This window comes from Opisthocomus hoazin, chromosome 4, assembly GCF_030867145.1.
Source record: "Opisthocomus hoazin isolate bOpiHoa1 chromosome 4, bOpiHoa1.hap1, whole genome shotgun sequence".
NCBI classification, from domain to species: domain Eukaryota; kingdom Metazoa; phylum Chordata; class Aves; order Opisthocomiformes; family Opisthocomidae; genus Opisthocomus; species Opisthocomus hoazin.
In genome coordinates, this window is record NC_134417.1 from 85771510 (window position 1) to 85795388 (window position 23879).

Consider the following 23879-nt stretch of genomic DNA (forward strand, 5'->3'; position numbering starts at 1 on the left):
AGCCAGATGACTGTATCATTTCACAGCAACAGCAGTGAAAAAGAAAAATAAGAGACAGGAAAAGTGCTACTTACTGTAATCGTCTATCTTGATTTCCATGTATTCTACCTTAGGCATTTGCCTGTCATTTACAGTCATCTGCACATTTTCGTTTACCTCCAGCTCAAAAATTTCTGAAAGAAGAAGGACAAGATAATAAAAACTTTTGGCATTGTTTGTGAGAAAGCATTTTAACATTTTATTGCCCCCTGAATATTTGTAACACAAGTTTCCTTATGAAATAATTTGTTTGTAGTCCTCGCAGACGTCTAACCCACTTAAGTATTTGAAACCCTTTCCATGTTCTGCATTGTCAAAAAGCTATATTCCTGAAATCAGTGGGATTCAGCTGATTTACAGCAAATGGCACTGTCGCCTTCTGTGCTGAGGCAGTACTATGGGTCCCAGTCAGGCACCTACTGGCCATGCAAGGCTAGATATCAAATAAAGAAGTCCTCAAGTCTGTGCCCAGGTTACACATAATAAATGGGAAAAGGGAGAAGGCTATGGAGGGCTTCAGGACAAAGTTGTGCTGCCACACAAGAGAAAATCCATGAGAAGGAAAGCCATGGAAAGAGAAGAGTGGACAAGGATCATACAAATCTGCAGCCTCAGGTTTTGGAGCAGCCTTGGCTTTCAGAATGTTTCAAGAATTGTTCATTTTGCTTGTGTGTCTTATCCAAGGACTCTCTGGGACTGAAATAGAGGATTCCTTCCTCCTTCCCAGGATTTAACCTTTATTCCCCACATACTGGCCACATGCTCTAACCGCTGAGCCGCTTCTAGAAAAAGTGGCCACCTTCAACATCAGAAAGAGAAAATCCTTCCCAGCTGATAAGGAAACGGCCCATCTTTGGGAGACATTTCAGGTTGTATGTCCTAAGTGGTGGGTCTCCTGGAGATGGTGATGCTCCTTAGCCCCATGAGGGAGGGATTCAAGGGCCAAGAGGATTCCACTGTGGTGCAGTAAGTCCTGGTCTGGGGAGCCTGTTGCAGTGCTCATCCCCATGGCATAGGCTGGGTTGAACCAGGGGCATCCAGGGCATTACCTCTGCCATGCAAATGCAAGGAGGGTTTGAGGTTTCACACCAAATTGTGTTTTTTTGACTGTAACTTCCCTTTTGAGACACACTGATAAACAGATGTGTAACGCCAGCCTCTCAGAGAATGCTCTTTGTACCTGATTATCATGCTCTCATTGCCCATCTCTGCTGAATAGGCAGGCACAGAACAAAACATGCCCTTCCCAGTTAATACATTTCACAGATCTTTCAGCAATAGTACATTGATTCAACAGCTATTCACCCTGCTTCTGAAAAGTCTGGCTCATCTCTATTGAAACCACAGCCCCCACAATAGTGCCAAAGCAACAGCCTATCACGTTTAGTTAAATATTAAGATTCTCATTTAATTATGGCACACACAAGTAGCTTTATCAGCAGAAAGGGTCTTGCCACGTAGGGGAATTTAGTCAAGCCATTTTATTTGTTCGTATAATTGCATTCACAGAAAGCCAGGAAGACTGTGGAGGAAATAAAAAAGATTGGCATATCTCCTAAAGGACTTTCCTTTCTTCTTTAGGACCACAGGGAGCTTGAGTCTGAGGAGTACAAATGGTCATTGCTTAATTAAATGTAAGCACGCCATAATACTCTGAGCAACTCCCTATTATCAGATTATTGCAGAATACAGAGGCAAATTCCCTTTATAGAGGAATATACATGCAACTGCCAGTTGCCCTTTATTCAAAAGGAAAAGAATGAGGAGAAAAAAGGAACCAGGGGAAATGATAATCTCATGCAGAAAATCATGAATTTCGATAGGGGATGTATTCTGTGCATGACTAGATCGAGGTCTTTATGTAATAAATGCTGCTTATATATATCAGTCAAAATAAAACTAGTCTTGATGTGCTTTTTTCAAGCCCTTCATTTGCTGTTTCTGTTTTCTTATACCTCTCATTTTATTCACCTAAAAGTGTTTTAGAAAACTGTACAGGAGGCTGTAACAGAGCTCGTGAGCGCACTGTCCTGTTTATGCTGTTATAGCCAGCCAGCCACCTCCACATCTATGGTAAAACCAAGGTATTTTGTTTAAAGGGGGAAAAAAAGAAAGCTACTTCGGAGCTGAAGGTCAGAGCTGAGAAACCCTCCTGGCCCTGTGGCAACATCCTCTGTGGGCTGAAAAGCCTGGTGGGCATCAGCAGAGCTGCTCTGGAGTTAGGATCAGCAAGGGCACTGCCAAGCCCAGGTCTCTGTTGGGAAGAAGAGCTCCTATGCCCTTGTGCCCTGGCTGAGGCATGCGGGGTCACTGCTGCAGAAAGACTGGAAAGCTGGGAACTTGCAGTTTGCTTTCAGTATTACTTAAAACAGCAATTTTTGTGTTCTTGTAGACCAGAATAGCTACAAGTGCCAACTTTTGCACATTTATAGCAGGAGTGGTTTCACAAGACCGGCACACGGGGCCATAGTCCCAGGCCACTATTTCCAGCAGCAATAACCCCGGCTCCACAGTAAGAGCCCTCCTCTGGAAGCAAAATCAGTCAGCTCCATCATGGCACTTTTATTCAGAAATTATAGACCAGTGGGGAAACTGAGTCATAAGGAAATGAAATATTCTGCTCACGGTCACCCTGTAAGCAAGCTGATGGCAGATGGTCTAAGCCATAGTCCAGGGTACACTGTGTTGCTTTGCTTTGGCAGCAAAGATCTCTCTTGCTGCCCTTACAGGACAGTCATGCAGCAGTACATTGCTTTAACCTAACTTGTTCCAGGATGCTGCTAAATTTTATGCATGTCTTCTTCTTCAAAGGAACACTTTAATGGGAAAAAAAAAAATTATGGAAAATGATGGAAGGATAAATTAGAGTTAAATGTAGATGTAAAATGATGTAAATGCATCTTATTAACAGTATTGGACACTGTTGACTCTAGATGGAACTCTACTGAGTATTTCTATTTTAATGGCAAAGGATACAATATGCACAAATCTGATTTTAAATTTGATTTTAAAAAATTCAGTCAGAATTTAGGATTGCATTCTACACTTCCTGCTTACAAGTAAAACTGTTCTAGGTGGGGTAAGGACTTGAAATGCCTGTTGCCAACAGAAACTGAGAAAACAGGCAATACAGCAGGGAAAACACAGAAACTGTATAAAGCAAGATGGATCCTGTGTTTTTTTCTTACATGTCCTGGTGCCACAGGACTCTGACACTTACCACCTTCAGTGGAACATGAAGCAGCTCAGCATTTCACAGAAAACCTTTAGTTTGAAAGCCACATTCACTAAATTGCTCTGCTCCTTTGCAGAGACAACAGCAGCGAGTTGCTGTACATCCTGATAAACTGGCCGTCTACAGAGCTGCTAGAATAAAGGTGTTGCTTATCAGCTGGATCCTAGCAGTGCCTGAAGTCCCTAACTGCATGTTAAGGCTGGGCTAAACTCCACATTAAAATGAAAGATAAGGGTCTACCATCAAAGTGAGAGGAGCAGCTGAGTCTTGATTTCACATAAGACTCAGTCCCACACCCTGCTATGAAGTCTCCTGAGACTCGTGCAAGAGAGAAAGGGGCACCTTGGTTTAAGAGCCCCGTAGAGAAGGGACAGAGAAAGGCTGTCCAGCTGAGGGTCCCTGCTATGCTGACTTGGGGTAAAAAATTGATCTTTCTGGATAATGTATATAGCTACAGGTGTGAAGGAGGAACCCCAGAAACCTCACGGCTGTCTGGGCTCAACAGGGAGTCCTGACCAGTCTGGCAATGGCTACAGCCATATCAAAGATTTTAAAGGGAAAAACATGTATTTGGAATAATTCCAGCTTCATACTGGTGTGAATGTGAATCATTAACGTGAAAAAGTCTTACCAAACAACATGTGCTATAGGCCCCGTGAGCAGATCAGGAAACCAGGCAGAGCTACAACTTGTGGGGCTCACTCCTCTGCCTTATGTCTTTCAACCTGGTAATCCAAATCAGAGTGGTTTGTTTTTTTTTAAATTGTAGATTAAACTAAATATTTCTTATTTTTGAGTAGGACATAAATCAATATTTGTGAAAGACTGACAAAGAGAGATATCTGGACTGTGCAGTTTTTAAGAAAATTGATAACAAACATCATGGCCAAACCACTGCCTTCATACCCCAAACAGAAGGCTTTTGTGATGGCAGCCCAACAGCTCTGCAAGTCCCTCTGACTTGCAGAAGACTTGCATTTAGGCAGAGTCTGGGCTTCCTGCTAGTCTAAGTTTACCAAAGGGCAGCTACATCTCAGTGTCCTGCCTGGCTACTTTTCTCCGAAGAACTGCAAGGCTCAAGTCCATTCTTACTCTGTGCATCGGTTGTGTTGTGAACAGTCACCATCGGGACTCGGGGACCTTGAAAAGAAGAAAAGAACTCAGTTAAATATCTACTGAAGCACACACAGACGCACATGAACCTGCTTTTGAATTCCACAGAGCTGAAGACTCCTGAGACTTGCTTTCCGTGCAAGAGTAATCTAAAAAGCAAATCATGCTGGTATTAGAAAGAGTCTATGAATAAATGACAGTGCTGTAGACTTGAAGACATGCGAGGTTTCAAAGCCCTTTCCCAACGGACCACTAAATGCATCTTTCCCTAATTTGTAAACATTATAATTAGCACAAACACAATTAAATCACTTGCTTTTAGAATTATTCTAATGACACCCAAACATCACAGCACAAAGCATTTACATTTTGTATGCTATGGATAACTGTTGCTGTTTTGCAAATGGTTTTGTTTTGTTTTGGTTTGGTTTTTTAAAATGAATTAAACACCATTTTGGCTCTCACAGTAAAAAAGACCACATATGCGTCCTTAAAATGCAGCATTTGGATATTGATATCAGTCAGTATTATACAAAGAGAATTATCATTACTCTGCAATGCACGAGTGAACCACAGAATTCACTGCCATAGGATGCTACAGTCTTTAGGATGCTGTAGTCTTTACCACAGGCTGCTACAGTCATCAGCACAGAATGCTTCAGGGTGCTATAGGCCTTAGCACAGGGGTCTGGATGCAACTTCTTGTTCAGAAAGTCTCCAGGGGGCTGAATGATATAAAAATGGGATGGTGCATGAGAATAGGTTCATTTTGTAGTTGTCAGCTTCTTTCTCTCTGTTTTTCAATTATCTGCAGCCTGCTCTTGGAGACAGTAGGCTGGGCCAAGATGAGCTTTGGTCTGACCCCACTCAGTCACTCGCATTTTACTACCATACCTGGTTGTAGCTTTTCCAATGAGTTTGACAGTACTGCTCAGGAAAGTGGAAGAAGCACTGCAATGATGAAATGGTTACATCTTAACCTCAGAGACAGTGGTTATCTTACTTTCCTTCTTTTCCCCATAATGTAATATCATGTGGTAGCACCAAGCACGAGCAGCTGGGGGAAGATCACCTGTACGCCCAGCCAAGATCCCAACAGCAGAGCCAGCGTGCTGCCACGCCATGTGTGGGTGAAGATCATAGATCATAGAATCATTTAGGTTGGAAAAGATCCTCAAGGTCATCATACAACCATTAACCTAACACTGCCAAGTCCACCACTAAACCATGTCCCTGAGAACCACATCTAAATGTCCTTTAAATACCTCCAGGGATGGTGCCTCCACTATATCCCTGGGCAGCCTGTTCCAATGCTTGACAACCCTTTCAGTGAAGAAATTTTTCCTAACATCCAATTTACACTTCCTCTGGTGCAACTTGAGGCCATTTCATCTCATCCTTTCACTTGTTACTTGGGAGAAGAGACCAACACTCACCTCACTGCAACCTCCTTTCAGGTAGTTGTAGAGAGTGATAAGGTCCCCCCTCAGCCTCCTTTTCTCCAGATTAAACAATCCCAGTCCCCTCAGCCACTCCTCACAGGACTTGTTCTCTAGACCCTTCACCAGCCTTGTTGCTCTTCTCTGGACACGCTCCAGCACCTCAATGTCTTTCTTACAGTGAGAGGCCCAAACCTGAACACAGTATTCAAGGTGAGGTATCACCAGTCTTCATGGCAGGACTTCTCTTTTGTATATATTGTATTTCCAGTTCCAACTAAATATGCAATGCAGGTGTGCAGCCGGTGGGGATGGCAAAATTTGGAACCATCTGTATGAAAGACCCATGGAGGAATGGTTGTTAGAAACCATGTTTCCTTCTTTCTTGGGCTCTGACAGTTTGGTGGCATGCTGCTGATATGCAGGGGAAACCTGCCATTGAACTACATTGAATATCAAAAAAAATATGTTTTTTAAGCTTTAAAATTAAGACAGCTTATTGAGGCTTGATATTCTCTGAGATTCAAGCCCCTTGAAGTTGTCTTGAGTCCTTCAATCTACAAGCAATTCCTGTGTGATCACCAGTCATGTGCACCAGCAATTTGTGTAAAGGTGGCTGAGAAAAAGCCCCTGAAATGCTGTAACTGACAGTATGCACACAAAGGACACAAAAAAATAGATTTCTGTGAGCCCTCCATACAGGTTTGGTAGGGGAAATAAGATCCTGAGAGTAAGAAAGACTTTAGGGCGGTATAATTGTGTCAGTGGTTTTCCCCGTGCCACTGAGAAACCATTGCATACAATCAAAGAGTGATACATGTTAGACCTTACCTATACACAGAAGAAGCAGAAAAAGATTGAATTTACAATTAAGCTGACTGATACTTTGTTTCCTAGTAATTGAGAATTTTCTTCACTAACAATCCAATTCCATTGTTTGCACCATTTTCTCAGAATGCAGGTAAGTGAATATAACGCACAGAGGAAAACCATGTTTTACTCACCAGGATTTAGCTGAATTTACCTTTCTACTACTGATATACATTGATATGCTGACCGTATTTATTTGTAAATTTGCCCTGCTTTTTCCTTTCAGTCCCAGAAGCCAGTCTGTGGAAAAGCAACAAACAATTCATCATGGGCACGATAAAATCATCACTGAAAATAAAAGGAATCCTCCCAAATGACTTCAATCAGAGCTAGAGCAGCCCGTTAATTAACACAAAAATGCCTAACAAAATGAAAGGAATAAAGAGAGAAATACAATGCATATAATCCTTTTTATTATTATTATTTATTTTTTGCTTTTGTGTTGTCAGTGGAAAAACTGTGAGAAACTAATAAATAAAGAAAAAAGCCAGTAGTAGTTTAGAAAATTCTATGTATTGTATACTGTGTTTCCTTAGTCTCTCACTACCTCACTGTCATCTCCCCAATTCAATATTTTAAAGTGAGGTCCCACACAAATGTATTCAGTTTGAGGTAATATCAAATAAAAATATTTTAAAAATACGCATTGAAATATGAATGAAATATGATATGAAAATATTCTTGAAAAAGTAGACTTTTGAGTTGCTCAGTTTGTATTTTTCAACAAATGAGGAAAAATGGTAAAGACAAATCTACAGAGTAGCATCATCAGGTTTGTGAGAAAGATTCTCGATATTAAATATCCCCAGTGATGACGTTACAGCTAAACAATGCATTTCACTTGTAAGCTGGATGAAAGTCATTCAGGAGAAAATTCACTTTTTTTAGGAATGATATAATTGGCTTATTTCAATGCCAATACTTAAAGTAAACCAACGTAGTTACATGCTAGACTATGTCTTTTAGTACACACACGGAAGTCTTTCAACGCTCACAAGTGGAGTGCCTAACACCTGACATGGATAGAACAAAATTCTTGAAATTAGGCAGTGTACTTTCATTAGCTGCCTCCCAGACTTTATTTTTAAACCTATAACGGTGTGACAGTCCCATTACACATGCCATCTGGTAAATGCCATCCACTGTCATTTGTGGATCTGAAAGTGAAACCTAATTTGCTCAATGAACTGCTGGGAGCTGACAGAAGCAGAGTGAGGACATTCTCTGCTCCGTGTCTCCTCTCTCCAGAGCCCTTCCAAACAGGCTTTGATTGGGACTCCTGAGCCCTGGCGCATTCTGCTGCTTCTGTCCGTTAATCAGCACTGATGAGCGCCTGTGTCTACCCATCCCCTTTGGAAACTTTGCAAATGCTCTGCCTCTTGCTTACAGAGGTCCTGAGTGCATATGAGCATCAGGTGCAGGCTGGATTTAAGCATTTGTTTGTGCTTCTTGCAGAATAAAACACAAAGTCCTCCACTTTAAGAAAGTAAAGCAGATACTGAGCTGCTTTGACCCCAATGTGAAAAGATATGAGAGACCCAGCACATACCCCACAACCTGAGTGACTGTTCCCAAAATCACGGGCAGGCCGCTTTTCTGCACGACGAGGGGAGGGTGATGCTGCTGGGTTTCTTCCTCCGGCCATGACTGCAGAGAGGTAGCTACAGCCCCGAGGTGTGGGACCTGGCACTGATGCTGCATGTCACCTCCCCCAAAAGTTTTAGGGTGCTGGGTGGCACCGTTATGGGCTCTGTGACCCCATTATCCCTCTCTGCATCCCTCTGGCAGGAGCGGGGCGGGGTGCGCTGGAATGCTCCCAGCTGGAACTGCTTCCCCTGGCTTGCAGGCTCCTCTCCCCTCTCCTCGGCTCCAGCACTGCACTCACTAACTCCAGTAACTTGACAGCAGTTTTAATGTTGCTGCTTTATTTATAGCTTAAGAGAAAGGACCAAAACTATTGACAGGAGAACTTCTGCGTGTACAGACATATTCTATATGTTCCTGGATAGACCCATAGTTAATAATGATGCATAAATCTCTAGTTACAGGAATGAGATTTTCAATTAATACAGCTAAAATTCTGGCTTTATCATAAGGCCTTTGACTTTAAAAACGTTACTGTCATTATCCATGCTAGAAGTAAATTAAGCCATATCACTATAATGACACGGGCAAACTTATCATCAAGGAAGTACCACCCGCTGTGATCTGAAAGCGCACAGAAACTCAGTGCCTCAGTAATTCGACTACAAAAAGCACTGGCTGTGGCTTGTCATCAATTTTTTAAGCAGCTTTCGTTACCGTTTTCAAGGGAGTTCTGCTTAAATGCTATCAGCAACTCTAGAAATTTAGGTGGTAAAGTATAGATTTCCAGAATAGAAATGGAAAATCATAAAACTTTGAACAAACTATTTGCCAGACATTTGGTTTTTAACACTTTTTAAAGAAAATATTCCACATTATTCCCGATGTTTTCATGATCTAAACAGATAGGGAATTATATCAGTTACTACTCTAAAATGAAAGTAGTGATTATAAAAAGAACATGAAGTAAAATTACAACAAAGATAATCAGTCATATGTGTTAAAAAAGGAAAAAAAGACGAATTGTCTTATTCTTCTCCATATTCTCAAAGGCTTCAATGTGGCAGACAATTTCAGACCAGAAGCTAAATTCACAGTGTGTAAACAATGAAAATTCAAATGCTCTCTGCCAGCGCTACCAGCATATCTCTTAAGCGCTGATGAATGATTTAAAAGAGCAGCTGCAAGCAATGGGAGCTGAGAGGGTCTGGCTCTGCACAAGTGAGATAATTGGCAACAGCCATCTCTGTGTACAGATTCCAGATCTCTTTATTTGCTAATCCATGAATTATTTATATGTGCTGCATAAAGTTCATATGTTGGGGTGATATTATCAGCCTAATAAATAAAGACATGGGGAGTTTTGTGAACCACTGCTTACAATTAAAAGATTTTCCCATTTACAGTATTTTCCGGTCTATACTACAGACAGATGTTCATGCTGTTTGCTTTGGCAACCTTGTTGACACAAACATCAAACAGATTTGTGCTGCTATTCACTGTCCCCAAGGCATTTAATTTTTTAATCTAATCTTTACTTCCTTGAATGTAACTTGTCTTGTAAAATAATCAATACTGTCGTGTTCTCGGGCAGCACATAGGATTGCTCAAATCGCACCGATGGTACTGCTTATTTCTGCCCTGTCTGATGCTAGTAATAATTTTCATGCTTACTTTATATCGAGCAGAAATAAATCTGGTTGTTCTGAGGTGGCTTCAGTTAGCAGTGTCTAGAGGGCAAATGAGCAGAGATTTGTCCGTAATTATACTACACAAAATAGCTCCAATGAGTTCTTCGAAATGTTTCTTGAGTGCAAAAGCGTGGTCAGGTCCTGAGTCTGTTCTATAGGATTTTCAGAGGCACCTACAAATGGTGGTGTGGGAAGCTGGGCTGCCACTAACTGGCTCCATCCCACTGTCTGTCCTATGATTACTGAAACACAGAAGGACATAAGACCTCTGCATCTGAGAAGACTTTCCCTTGCGTCTTCAGGTAACTGTGTATTATAAAAGTACTGACAAATGTCCTCTAAATATAACTGTGTTTTTATTGATGGAATTCCTACTGGTGTCTCGCTCTTCTGGAGCTCTTCTAGGAGCTGCCTTCTAGCTTGAAGCTACACTGGGTGTCACTCCAATTTACACCTTTTTGGATCTGTACCAACAAGAAGTTTTCTACTCATCATGAGTATTCCCATTAGAGTTAGAGCAGTCATGTGTCCACAAAGCTCTCATCCAGTAGGACAAACTAGATTATTTTAGCTCCCTTTTGTAAGACAAGGTTTCTTTTCCTCTTATTCTTTAATGCAAGAGTGTTTTACATTTAGTTCCTCCTTCCTCAACAGAAATGACCAGGACTCTACACCTGCTGCAAAGGACGTCTTAACTGGTCCTTACATAGTGAAACTACTGCTTGGCCAGTTCTACAGAAAAATGTTTGCCTGTTCCATCCTACAAGAGCCTTCTCCACGGCCACAGCCAGAAGTCGGTTTGCAGACATCCAGTGATGACCATTACATGCCCAAGCACCCAGCAGCTCTTCTGAGGCATTTGTAACTCCTGAGCTTCAAGCACACAAGACAAATTCTTGTCCCGAGTCGCCATGTGCTTAATTTTGCTCTTTGTGCTATTAATTCCTCCACTCCAGCCCTGCAAGACAGCCAGCTTCTCTAGTGTTTCTCTCTGCCTTCTGATAATGCTTATCAGCTTTGTGGTCTTAATGAATTTCATTAACTGTGTCCAGCTTTGGGTTCCCAAGCTGCAAGGGAACAATCTAAGTAGGGTCATTTCCAAGACCATCTCCTAATGAACCCTGCTGCTGATCTCCAATTAGCCTGATATTTCTCTTCATCGTAATCTACCGCCTTCATTCATTTAGCTGGTACTTAACCTTCCCTTACAATTCTTTCACTAATCCCCATCCTCTCCTTCTTAATTAGTATCACCCAATGAGGCATCACATCAAGTGGGCTGAGTGAAAGCATTTCCTCCCTTTCATGAGGCTTTGGCTAAGGTTTTCAAAAGCTGTAATGCAATAATGCATGCGGATGTCTCCAAAGAGGAACGTGGAAAACCTATGACTTTCAAGAATTAGTATCTTCATCCATTATAGCGATAAGATCAGCTGTAAAAAGGAAGTAGGTTAGGAGAATTTGCTCACAGAGTTCTTGAACCTAATAGTGCACCATGTCTGTGTACCTGGAAACATAAGTACCAGATGTAGGAGGGAACCACTCCAGCTCATGTGGGGAATCACTGACTTCCCAAAAGGCTAAGGCATTCTGTTCTAGCATGCTGGTTCAGATCTATGGTTGGAAGAATGAATCTGAACAGAGAAATCCCCATACCCAACTCTCTTTTGTTTCCAATTTCTGTTCTATTTCCTGTTATTTCTAATTGAAACCTTCATTAATTTATCTTTCAATTGAGTTTTAGTTAAGGCTTACTGCAAAATTTGAAAGCAGATGAAAGCAAAAGTTTAATGTTTGTCCCTATTTTTAAAATATAAATGTCAGCAACATGCCTGACATTTTCTGTATACCCTGCCTACCATGGAAAGTCTCTGGATAACTCAGGCTGCCCAGTGAATTTGTGCATTCTCCTTCCTTGGAGGCTTTGAAGACAAGACTAGACACAGCCCTGAGCAACCTGGTCTGATCTCTTCTCTGACATTGCTTGGAGCAGGAGGTCGCACTACAGACCTCCTAATGTTCCTTCCAACCTGAATTCTCCTATCATTTCGTGATTCCATGATTAAAAAGTAGTCATAAATGGCAGTACCGTTATGATGCAGAAGCTGCGTAACCATGTCCTGGTAGAGCTGTGGAAGGGGAGGAAGAGCATTGCAGTCCCTGCTATTCCTCCCAGCTTCTTTAATAAACAGACTGCTGATATATTCAAGGGAAAAGGACATTTCCTTTTAATAAAACATGGAAGAAAATACTCTCTTCTCAGTGCCATTTACAACTCATTAACACTGAGAGAATAAAACCCCATTTCATATTTTGTGTTTATTCCATTAAAAGCCTAGTATAAATTGATTTAGATGATCTTAATTTATTCTTTTTCATAAGTAAAATTCTCTTGCAACAAAATAATGATACCCTATCTAGTTAAGTAATAACTGATGCTGGATATTATTTTTTTTAAAAAAAACCATAAATAACATTGCTTCACATTGTCTGGTTATTAAGCTGTTTTTCTCTCATGAGTTCTCAGGTTTTAATATATCCTTAATGTATTGACTACATTAATAAAGGACTAAACAAGTATCATGCAAACAGAAAACAAAAGCCAGCAATAAACCTTACAGCTGGTCCAGCTGGCAAACAAGGTGAATGAAGCCTTTTTCCTTGAGGAAGCTTTAAATCTTGCGGGATGGTAACATCTGTACTATCCACTGCAGAATAATGAGTTCAACCAAGGTCGCTCATATAGCTGGAAATAACGCACATGCACCCGAGTCTCAACATGCAGGAGGCCACTGCCTGATTTGTGAAGCTTCATTATTTGAATCATCTGAGGAAGCCTGTAGTCATGGTCATTTATCTCCTACGAGTGGAGTTAAGATAAAATTTGATATGTACAGAATGACCGAATGACAAGAACTCTGGCTGTAGGCAGATAATAGATCAGCTTCCTCTGGGCAATGCCAGACAGCTCATATTTACAAGCAAGAATCAAAATAAAAACAGGATCAAAGAATGTAAAAGCAAGGAACACATAGTGCTTTGCAAAATGAGGTAATTTTAAAGAGGATAGGACTTTCACTTTCATTCCACCATCTTCTTTTTTCATGCACTGGAAATTACACATTTTCTATTCACTTTATTGCTAAATATTCATGCGTGTTACTTTTTTCACTTATTCGATGTCACTGAGTATTTGTGGGTACTTTACACTGCATTGAAGATGTATAACAATACAGTGAAATATTTTATAGGATAAATGAACAGTCTACTCAAAGGAAGACAAAATGTGACTAGAGTGACTAGAACATCCACAAAAGCCACCATTTTAATTAATTTCAGACTACTTTAATAACTACATCAGTAACTGTTGATGGAAAAGAAGTTCTTTCAAATTCCAAACCACTAATAGCATCTTGTCTTTTCTGGGAAAGAAAGCTCTTCTGTTTGTGTGAAAGGGATTTTTCATACCAGCCTGCTATTTTGAAGTTGTACGAGCATGTGAGGGAGTGAGAATGAGCACTCCCCATCCTGCCTTTACCCACGGGATTTCTGACCCCTGAACTGCGCACAAAGGAGTTGAGACACAAGAGACAGCCTCGGCTGTTAAGTAAGAAAGGGAGTCAAGTGAATGCAAATGTGAAGTATATAGTAATTATAATATAAATAGGACCCAGAGATTAAGTCTGTGCATGCTTTCAAACAGCAGAAACTAATTTAAGCTTCACAAGCCTCAGGAAAGGTTCCAAAAGGTCACAGTTTGCCTGGAAGCACTAATTACAGCCTCCTGCTACTGGGTATACAAAAACCCAAGCGTTGTTGTAATCATCCTTGTGTAGGAAACCACTCTGGTCACAACAGATAACAGTCACCCAGTGACCCAATGTGGGAACAGCCACCGGGACTGCCTTCCAGGCACGAGCACGGCTGCTGTGCTGATTTAGCATTCGGCTGGCTGGGAACCTGCAGCCACACTGTTGGGTCAGGCCTAGTTCCTGCAGGCCGTTGCCACTTTGCAGGGCATTTAGCTGCACTTCGGTGTTATCTCCATGTTTCTCATGCATCTTGGATTTTGTTAGCCAGGTATTTGGGCTAGGATGCCCGGCTTGTGCAGTAACACAAGGATAGCATGCTCTCGGGGACTGCCTGCCCTGCTCTACCCAGAAAGATGCCTCCATGCTCAGATGCCGATAGCGCAGAGTGTCAAACACCAGCTTTCTACCCCTTGCTGCAGACCCCAGATACAGGCCACGGACAGCTCGGTTCAGAAAATCTGAACCCTCATGAGCTGCACATAAGTCAATAAGCAGCAAGTCTTTCTGTTGAAGCACATTATAACACTTGCTGTGATGAAAACTAGCATAACTCTGGGCCAACAGATGAAAACCATAATTTGTTGTTGAGAAATAGAGAATATAGATACAGCTCTACTCTGAGGTGCAGCAGTAATAAGCTGCAGTCATCGGATGGCCGATAAAACACTCCCAAATCATTGCTCTGTGATTCCCTAAAAATGTAAACTAGTGTTGTCCACTTCCATCCCCACCTCGGCCACTTGGTCCCATCCCAGCATTTCCCATGCCCTTGCGTGATCAGAAATGCGTGTACAACCATTCAGCAAGACAGCAGAACAGTTCTAGAACTAATCTCAGCAGAAAAATAATATTATGTTTCATTTTCCTTCAGTTCAGTTCCTGGACATGGCTCAGAGCGAACCTATTGATGGCACAGGTAGCAGATTAGTGAAAAAGCCTCCGAGGGGGACAGGATGGAGTTGCCTCTTTCAATGGCAGCACTCACTGTCTTCCAGTCCTTGTGGTCATACACTGCTGTGGTCCTCCAAAATGTGCTGATGAAAAGTGCTATAAGGTGCTTTATATAGGGGGTTATTGCATTTCACAGCAGGGTGAGGTGGGGCACGCAGAGGCATGATCAGTCAGGACAGCAGGTAGAAACCACCTTCCCCCACGGCATCCTCCCCCCGGTCACCCCCTGCGAGCTATCGCTTAGGGCACCTGCAGTAAGCAAAGTAAAGTTGGCTCTCAGCCTTGGCTGGGGTCTTCAGAGCTACTGACATGGCTACACTGAGGTCTGGTGGCAGCTGGTGCGTACCCCATTGGTAAAATCTGGGAGGCAACTTTTCACTGGTTTAAACCAGGGCTTTCCTATTGCACTTCTCTATCCATAGCCTCTTGACTTGGTTAATAAAACTCCTTTCCAGCACTAGTAGTTTTACGGCATCTAATTAAGTCTTTTTAGACTACCTCAACAACATCATTTGTTTTGATCCTCACCAAAGGTCACCTGAATGGCCAAGCTCTGCCCCTCTCAGAAGGACCTGCTACACTTTGAAAACATTTACTTGAATTTAAGTAAGAAGTGCTTCGGAGACTCTCTAAGATGCTTTGCCATTACCATGATGGGTAGTTTTATGATGCTGTTAGTTGACACTAAGCCCACATGCTTCAGAAATATTGCCAGGCAGCAGGCTTTCCACACAACTAAGTTTAAGTAGGGAGTAAATGTAGGTATTTCCCCTCTGTGCATTCAATGTTTGTTTCAGGCCCTGGAGCGAGATACAAGCTTTCCCCAGCCATCTGCCAGAGATGCCCCAACCCACATGAAGTGATACCTGGAGAGGTTAAATAGGAATTTCAGTTTCTTCATCTCTCAAAAACAAGAAAAAGTGTTTCTACCATTTTAGCTTGGGTGTTATCGACAGAAAACACTCCTAAGGAAACACTCTCCTGTAGCGTTTGACAAGCAAAGACTCTTTTCCTTGTTCAAATCCTTCTTAGAAGATCAATACATCCATATCACCCACAAGGAGGAAACTGCACACACATACACAGCTAAGCACCCTCCAAAAAAAGCCACAGGATGATATTCCCCCTCACAGCTGCACTGGGTTTCTTTCATAGCACGTTCACAGTGCCATAAAAACGTAATACATAATGACGTGCTTTAAGCCAAAACGAGTTATTATATTTTCTGTAACTGCTTTACTGCTGCTACAACTTGAAATTCAATCCTTTGTTCAAGAGATCGTTGTCCATCTCTAAAGGCACGGAGTGATGCTATGGTGGCACGGCAGGCAGGTCTTGCTGGAGTCCCACCCTGCAGCATGCTGAGGGGCTTCTCTGCTGCTCTGGGTACCTCCAGGTCCCGCTGCAGCTGGTCAGAGTTAAGAGCACTCAGCACCTAGGAGGACTGGCCCCACACTTATTAAGGCCTGGGATGTAATTACAGACCGGTTATTGAATTGCTATTGAGACGAAACATCACGCAGTGCTGTGAGCTAACAGAAAACGTGTGCAGCCATGCCTTGTTAACTCCTCACTCCGGTATGATTTAATCATCTTATGTGCTGGTTTGGTTACGGGAGTGCTCTCCTGCATACTAATAGCTGGGTTTCTGCTAGGAAGGTCTCTTTGCAGTGAACAGATTGAAGATTCACTGAATCTTTCAAATCCACTCTAGTAATTTATCCATTTAGGAACCTCTCTGTCCCTTACTGTCACTGCCCTTCTGAGCATTGCAATCAGTAATGGATTTTATTCTCACAACACCTCTAGGAAGCTGGAATTACAAGGTCTGCCTGAGTTCTCTTGAGGAGTTGACAGAGAAAATTATCACATCCATGTGCCCTAAATAGCATTTTTCGGCTAGTTAGGACTTCTCAGACCACTGTTGCCAAACATGTCTTCGAACTCTGCATGTCTAGATGTGGGCCAACAAATTAAAACAACTATTATAAACCCCACCTGTTTCTAAGTGTATGTATCATAGGTGTCCACATTCAACTCAGGATTTAGAGAATCCAACAGTACTCTACAAATAACATGATTATTTTGCTATAGAAAGGGAAAAAAGAAAGCAATCCAGATATATTTGCCTATATTTTGAGATATAATATAATAATATAATAATAATAAATAATTGAGATATAAAGCAGATATATTTGCCTCAATATTCAGTTGGTTTATAGTCCATAAATAGCCAAATATATCCAGGGAAGAGCTAAGCTGCGTACTTTCGTACTTGCTTGCACTGATGTTTACCCGAGCTTAATGACTACTAAGAACAATCTAGTTCCAGGAATGCTAATGATGAGACTGTGATATGCAAGATTTCTGTGTGATATGTAAGGCAATATAGGAGCAATGTAGTTAGGTTTTGTGGACAAAATGTTGTTTTATGAACTCGTGCTTTGTAAATAGCAGACACCGTACATCGCTTTATGGCTACTGGCATCTGCTTGTCCATAGTTAGTATAAAAAATCTTTCTCTCCAGATTTTCCATTGCTTTGCAGGAATGGTAGGTCTGGCCCAAATGGCACAGGTTAAAAGGTCTGATTAAATGAAGGAACTGAGAAAGATGTAGAAATAGGTTCATTATTCTCCTGCCTGAAGGCGTGAACCAGCCTCTTACAGTGGGAGCTGGGCAGATATATCCCTGATGGGTATATTATTGTGAAAAACCTGAAGCAGGTAATTATGCACCACGCACTGATGGAGACAGACTACAGAGCTGGACGTAGTTCTGGCCTGTTCCAGTAGCCAATGGTGCTTTTCCTTGGAGTGCTGTCTCGCAATATGAGGAAGGAAATGGGGGTCATGATACTTGACTCGAGATGTGGCCATAGGCAAACCACTAATTCTCGCTGTACCTCTGCTCCCCACTTGGTAAAAAGCAGGAAAATAATCATCTGGGGAAAGGTTGCAAAGGGCTTTGCACATCTTTCTGTAATTCAAATTGAACTCATCATGCAGTATTTATTTTACCAATCATAAAACTTCCATTCCCTCTTCCCCATACCCTGATAAATCTTGACATAGAATTATCCTGAGATATGAACAATATTAAGCTTTTCCTGTTCAAAGCGACATAGATGTACAAATTAATGCCAATAATGTGATGACCCTGTGGCCCCCTCATATTAATGGAGAAACTGAAGCAAAATGTAATTTGATTCACTCATGGTGAAAGACAAATGTCATGGTCTTCCTCACCGAGGCACAAAGGATTCAGATACTTTTGATCAGAAAGTACGTCCCTAGCAGTAGAACCCCCTGGTATTTTTACTGATGAATATTACAGACAAATATGTCATGACTGACATGCTAGAATTAGTACACTTTTGTGAAGAAACATGCTGATTAAAACTTGTACCTCTCAGATTTTATGGGATTTTCAGAGAACAAAATTCCCCAAACTCAGCATCATAAAACGTACAGATGAGACTGACTGAATCCGTAAGAAGATGGGCAAAATGAAATGTTACTTTATTACAGTGGAATTCGTCAACAAAACCAAGCACTTTATTGGTTTTAATTTAGCTTTTCTTTGGTGATGCATTGAAGCCTAGCTAAATCAGCTAGTAATCCCATGAGAGAATAAAATACAAAGAGATTTTCCAAAATATATATCCTCAAAAAAGACAAAGTCTTTATGCAGTAGTGGCATCTAAGTATAGCCACAATACTAGAAACGATGCCCAGAATTTTATGTTTACTCACATTAAAAAAAAAAATAAACCAAGTTTTTAAATCCTAGGGGTGAACTATGCTGATGGTAATGGTGCTGGATGCTGGCCTTTCGAAGGACGTTCCCACCCAGCCGGCTGTTGCCTGAGCTGATCTGACCTGCACAACACTGGGCTGTGCAGCATACGAGGCAGCATTAATGACCCAGTTTTCCCAAGTTTCTGACCACCTCCAGCCTCCTTTAAAAGTTCTTTTGCACAGGAGTGCTGGCTAGTGTGTTTTAGTAAAAAGCCCTTGCCACTAAAAGAAAACAGGAGAGGTGCTAGTTAGCAATCACTAACTGGGCTTAGAAAGATTGCACTGACCAAGGACGAGCCCTGTTTTGAATTCTGGTCCCACCAAGCATAAATGCTGAGCTGATGCATTCTCCTAAAGCAGCCCTCATTATAAATTCATTATTTCACTTAATGCCTTTCATAACTTGGACTCACCTACACTAAAAATTACCTTGCATGTGACATCCTCCAGAAGTGTAACCATACATTTCAGACTTGGGTCATCTGTGTGGGCAGGAGCTTGTGCTGCGACCACATCAGAGGGCAGAAAAATCTAGATTTGTAAAATGATTCCAAAACGTCATTTTAGACCTCTCCATATTGGAAGGCTGACCCTTGCTAAATCATGCTCTGGACTCTACGGTATTAAAATGTGATTAAAAGTGAGGTCAGAACCGCCTGCCACAAAGCAGAGCCAGATGATTTGATGAAGCTTGGTAGTGGAAGTCTTTGCTGACTCCAGCAAGAATCTGGAAAATAAAAGAGATGTAGAATAACAAAAGGACTTTTTAATGGTTAGAATAAACCTAATAAGTGAAAGCAGCAAGTGATGCTCCTAAGCGTTCCCATGTCCAGATGGTGTTTCCATATTCCACCAAGAGGGAGGAAAGAAGCTAATTAAATTCTCAAGAACCAGTTTAAGGAGCTAAGAAGTTTATAGCTACTTGCTGCCTCTATAAAGAATAAACATGAATCACTTGTCTTTAAAACTCATAAATACACAGACAGAAAGAATTACATGTACAATGGTATGAGGTACTTGGCTCAGATTAGCGCTAATTTGCTTGCATTGCTTTTTCATTAGTATGAATCACTCTCAAACAAAATCCTTAAATTGCAGCATTTTCCTACTCTGTGCTTTTGCAGCACTTGTTCTCTACGGGACTGAATCAGGATTTTATCTAGCAGGGCCTAAGAGGTATAAATCCTCTTTTTAGTGATTTCTCAGCTATAGGCATCCTTCAGCACTGCAGGGCCAGGAGTGTAGCTGCAGAGCTGTTGTCATCATGGCTGCTGGCTCACAGGGCATACCTGAACAAAAGCAGATGTATACCCAGATAAATTCCTTCCCCATTGGTTCTTTAGGTATTTTATCAAGCACAGCTCACTTACAACATATCATTTTGCTCTACACCTACAAAATTGCCTGCTAGTAAAGGCAGAAATGGCTTCATTTCTGTTACCTGTGATTACTGATCTGCAGCATCTAGGCTAAGCTACCAATAAGCACAGTGCTAGAGAGGACATCCAAATCAGGTGATAACACTTTAACTTTTTTTTTAGAGGAGTCTATTTTCTTTTCTCCAAAGAGAGAGACAGCTTTATAGTCATTTGACCTGCACAATACTGACAGTGAAGACTACCAGTCAGCTACAAATACAGGTTCCAACAGAGACAATCTTTGAACAGTTAGGATAAACTATAGTGATTTGACGGCATTTTGTATCAAAACAATCTCACAGTTTCTGGAAAAGGAGGAAGGACTTGAGACCTGTGTAAGAAGATAGCGTTCCCTGTTCTGTTACACTGTTGTCTTTTCTCAAAGTGAAAGATGATTTTTCCCCAAATAGATCAATGAATGAAAGGATAATACAGAGTGCAGAGGCAAAGGTACTTCTCTGTTCCCAGTAACCATGCCGAGCATGAGACAATAGTTTTCTCTTAGCCCTCATTACAGTCCTCTTCCCTCTGTGTAACTACCAATTTTCTTTGTGTCATCACTAAAAATGATTAATCCTTTCCTGAGGATGCATGATTGCAGATAATTTTAATTAGCAGTCTGGTAGGCATTCCATGAACACACCCTCCTATCATTTTCATCATGTATTAAACGATATTAATTGCAGCAATGTATGCATATGCCAGAGGTCTTCCTCACTATTGCTCTTGTCTCAAAGCTAAAAGGCATTAACCCTTTGTGGGGAACCTCACACCTCCCCAAGTGCATTGAGCTGGCCATTACCAGCTTATGGCTGAGGTCAGTTGATGGAGACTGGCGAAGTAATGTAATGGATGCTAAGATGCCGTTGCTTGCAATAGCAGGGACTTGGACTTCAGGATCTAGAAAATCTTTGCCAATTCTGTGTGTTCAAGAAAAAGTCTCAGTGACTTCACGGAGTTTTCAGGAGTGAAGGTGCTGTAACTAAACCTGCTACATGGAGAGTCCTGCAATAGAAAAGGTTGCACATCCTTTCTTCCACCATGAACAACCTCATTAAGACTCAAGTTTTAATAACCCTGGCAGGTTATACTGGGGAGTGAGGGAAGGAATCACTGAGGACAAGGTGCACCTATTTAACATGGAAATACTAAAACAGTACACTGCTGACTACAGTGGTACTCATTGGTAAGGCTACATCCTTCAAAGAAGGAGCTATCATCTGAAAATTTGCTTTAGTGCTTTACTGGCTCACTGTCATTCAGCCTTTCACCAGACATGTCTGAGCACCACTAAAGAAACAGTATTAAATTGCTTTCTCAGCCAAAATTTGTAATTTCTTACCCTTCTTTCTATGCAATTGAATTTTACATCCCATTCCAAATGAGAAAACTCCATCTTCAATTAAATTTATGTATAAAGTAGCAAAACCCTTCCATCCAGATCTTCGTTCTGTTTATCTCAGGGGAATCAGTGGCAGTGCCTGTGCTGGTTTATGAAAGGAGACAGAAGTGTAAGCCCATATTTTATGATGAAAATGACAGTAGGATTGACCTTGCTCCAGCACATATTGCTTTTTTGACAGTGTCTAGAGCAGATAATCTAACAGCAGTCTGCAAAGCATCATGTTTCCTTAGATCCTGCTACAGTAATTCAATCATGAGCATGTGAAATTAGATGAAAAATAAGGTAACTAGCCTTCTGGGACTGAGTGATTGCAATAAATGTTGCCTCCTGACAGTAAGTATTACATTGTCCTCTTGAAGGAGAGGTTACCTTTTATTATAGCTTACTTCTCTCATTTTGGTCTGTGCCAGGTAGCACTGCTGTTAAGCATAGTCTGCAGTACAGCAAAAAATCCTTTAAGACAATTATATATGCTGCCTCAAAGGTACCAAAGCAGTGAGTAGAAAACTTGCAACTCTTGATCTTTGGGATCAAATGAGCAATGTCAGACCTTTCTTCTGGTTTTTTTTTAGAAAGATATATGTTTTCCCTTTGCACTGCCTTTCATGTAAGTGCCACAGAGTACTTTACGAGCATCAATTGCTTAATCAAATCTTACAAACCTTGCCATCCATTTTAGTGAAGTTAAACTGAGCCACAGTCATGTCTGTGTCTCTAAACTCAGCGAAGTTTGCAACTGAAGGTCACAAAGCAAGTTAATAAACGGGATAGAGTGAAACTGAGGTATGGTGGAGGTTAGTCTCAAAGTGTCAGTACGCAAATTGTTTTCAAGCCATAAATATTTGCCCATGCATTTGTCCTGTGGACAGCTGAGAAAATACAAATTGTAAAATTATTATAGGCTTGATCAAAGTAAAATAATTTATGTTTAGCTACCATCAAAGATACGTGTGGGTCTGACATAAAGTCATACACCGGTTACTACGACAAATGCACACTTTTGTGGGCAGTCACAGAGTACACAGCAAGACTGAGCTCTGCATGATTTTATACAAAGTAGATGGAGAAGAAAGCACCGAACAGCAATGGGTACTGTCTGCCACTGCCTGGTCATTAACATCGACTCCAGCTGTGATTTTCTGGGGGAAGCAGAGGTGGGAACTCCTGACAGAAGCCCTTGGGCAGCAGAGATTGTAAGACTAACACTCCTCCAAGCTGGTGGGCTGCTGCTGCTCCACTGGCTTGATCACCTGTGGGATAAGCAGGGCTCCTTGATATAGTCTCAGTCAAGTAGCTTTTCCACCTAGATGTTATATATGTATATGAATAAATAGGATTTCCTGCTAATCAAAACCATACTAGAGTATGCCTGCTTATGAGCAACAAAATCACATCCTGAGAAAGTGAGGCAAGGCCAAGCTCTAGCTAAGCAGCCTGAGGAGCTGCAGAAAAGGAAGTCTCCCATTAGCGGGTCCAAGTGGTTCTCCACCAAACCACAACAGCTCAACATACAAATAGTTGTATGACCAAAGTCTGATGGGATGATTAATTTTATCCACAAGTCTGCATTTCAGCAAGAACTGGTGTTTCCAGTGACCTGACCCACATCAGCTATAACAGGAACCAAAAGGAGCTGGCTCTGCTGTAAATGTGCCCATAGCAGATATCTGAAGTTAGATGGATCCTACACGAAAAGTGCTAAAAAGAAATGTTGTTCCTGTAAACTGCTTGAAAGCAAAGAAGTTGAAAGACCTCTCACTTTCAGTTATGTAAATAAGGAATAAGGGCACCAAATGTAATCAACTGATATTTTTATAAAGTCATTGGAAATGGAAATCCTACCAAGATCTCTGTATTTCTCATGTATACATATTCTGCAGAGGTATCTGAATGGCGACATTGACATTAGCTCTGTAGTTCAAGTTGTGCTGCATTTGTGCTACACTGAGATTACAGTTTGAGAATTTAGTCCTGTACAATGAAAATTCAGACAAATATATATTTGGCAGATGTAAACAGATCTAACTAATGACCTTATAATGGAGGTATTGTTTACAGCAGCTGAGAATCTGGCCCACAGTTTGTTATGCAAAATCATTGTCTTGTGTACTTTGATGAATGTACACACTAATAAAACCCATTAATCTCTTTGGGTATCACTGCAGGTTTTTGTGAATGAGATATAATATAGTCCATATATATCACCTCATAACTGTTGATAAGAACCTTTAGAAACCTTAATCTTGTTCACAAATGCTTCCAATTATGGTAAAACAATTATCTGGGTGCAAAGAAAATGGACACTGTCTCTAGTAGCTACTGACAGCTTTTCTTGAAATCAAAACAAGAAGAAAAATAGACGGTGTTTTTCTTTCAAAGAGACAAAGTTCATAAACATAATACCATTTACTATGGAACTGAATGTTTATTGGGAAAAGACACTTCTCTGCATATGTCTGCCTTAACTACAGATTCAGAGATTTACAGGTAGTCCATTAAGTTAATTAGTCCATTACACTGTTA

General features: G+C 41.2%; 1 protein-coding gene across 4 annotated transcripts in view; it reads right to left on the bottom strand.

The window, feature by feature from the left end:
• DPP6 (dipeptidyl peptidase like 6) overlaps positions 1-23879 on the bottom strand; it is a 587128-nt gene that overhangs the window by 13666 nt on the left and 549583 nt on the right. For all 4 annotated transcript variants that reach the window (XM_075419777.1, XM_075419779.1, XM_075419776.1 and 1 more), the window contains exons 17-18: positions 4367-4414; positions 75-173 (exon numbers count right to left, since the gene is read on the bottom strand). In XM_075419777.1, coding sequence (XP_075275892.1) covers positions 75-173; positions 4367-4414 — 147 coding nt within the window. The remainder of the gene's footprint in view (positions 1-74; positions 174-4366; positions 4415-23879) is intronic.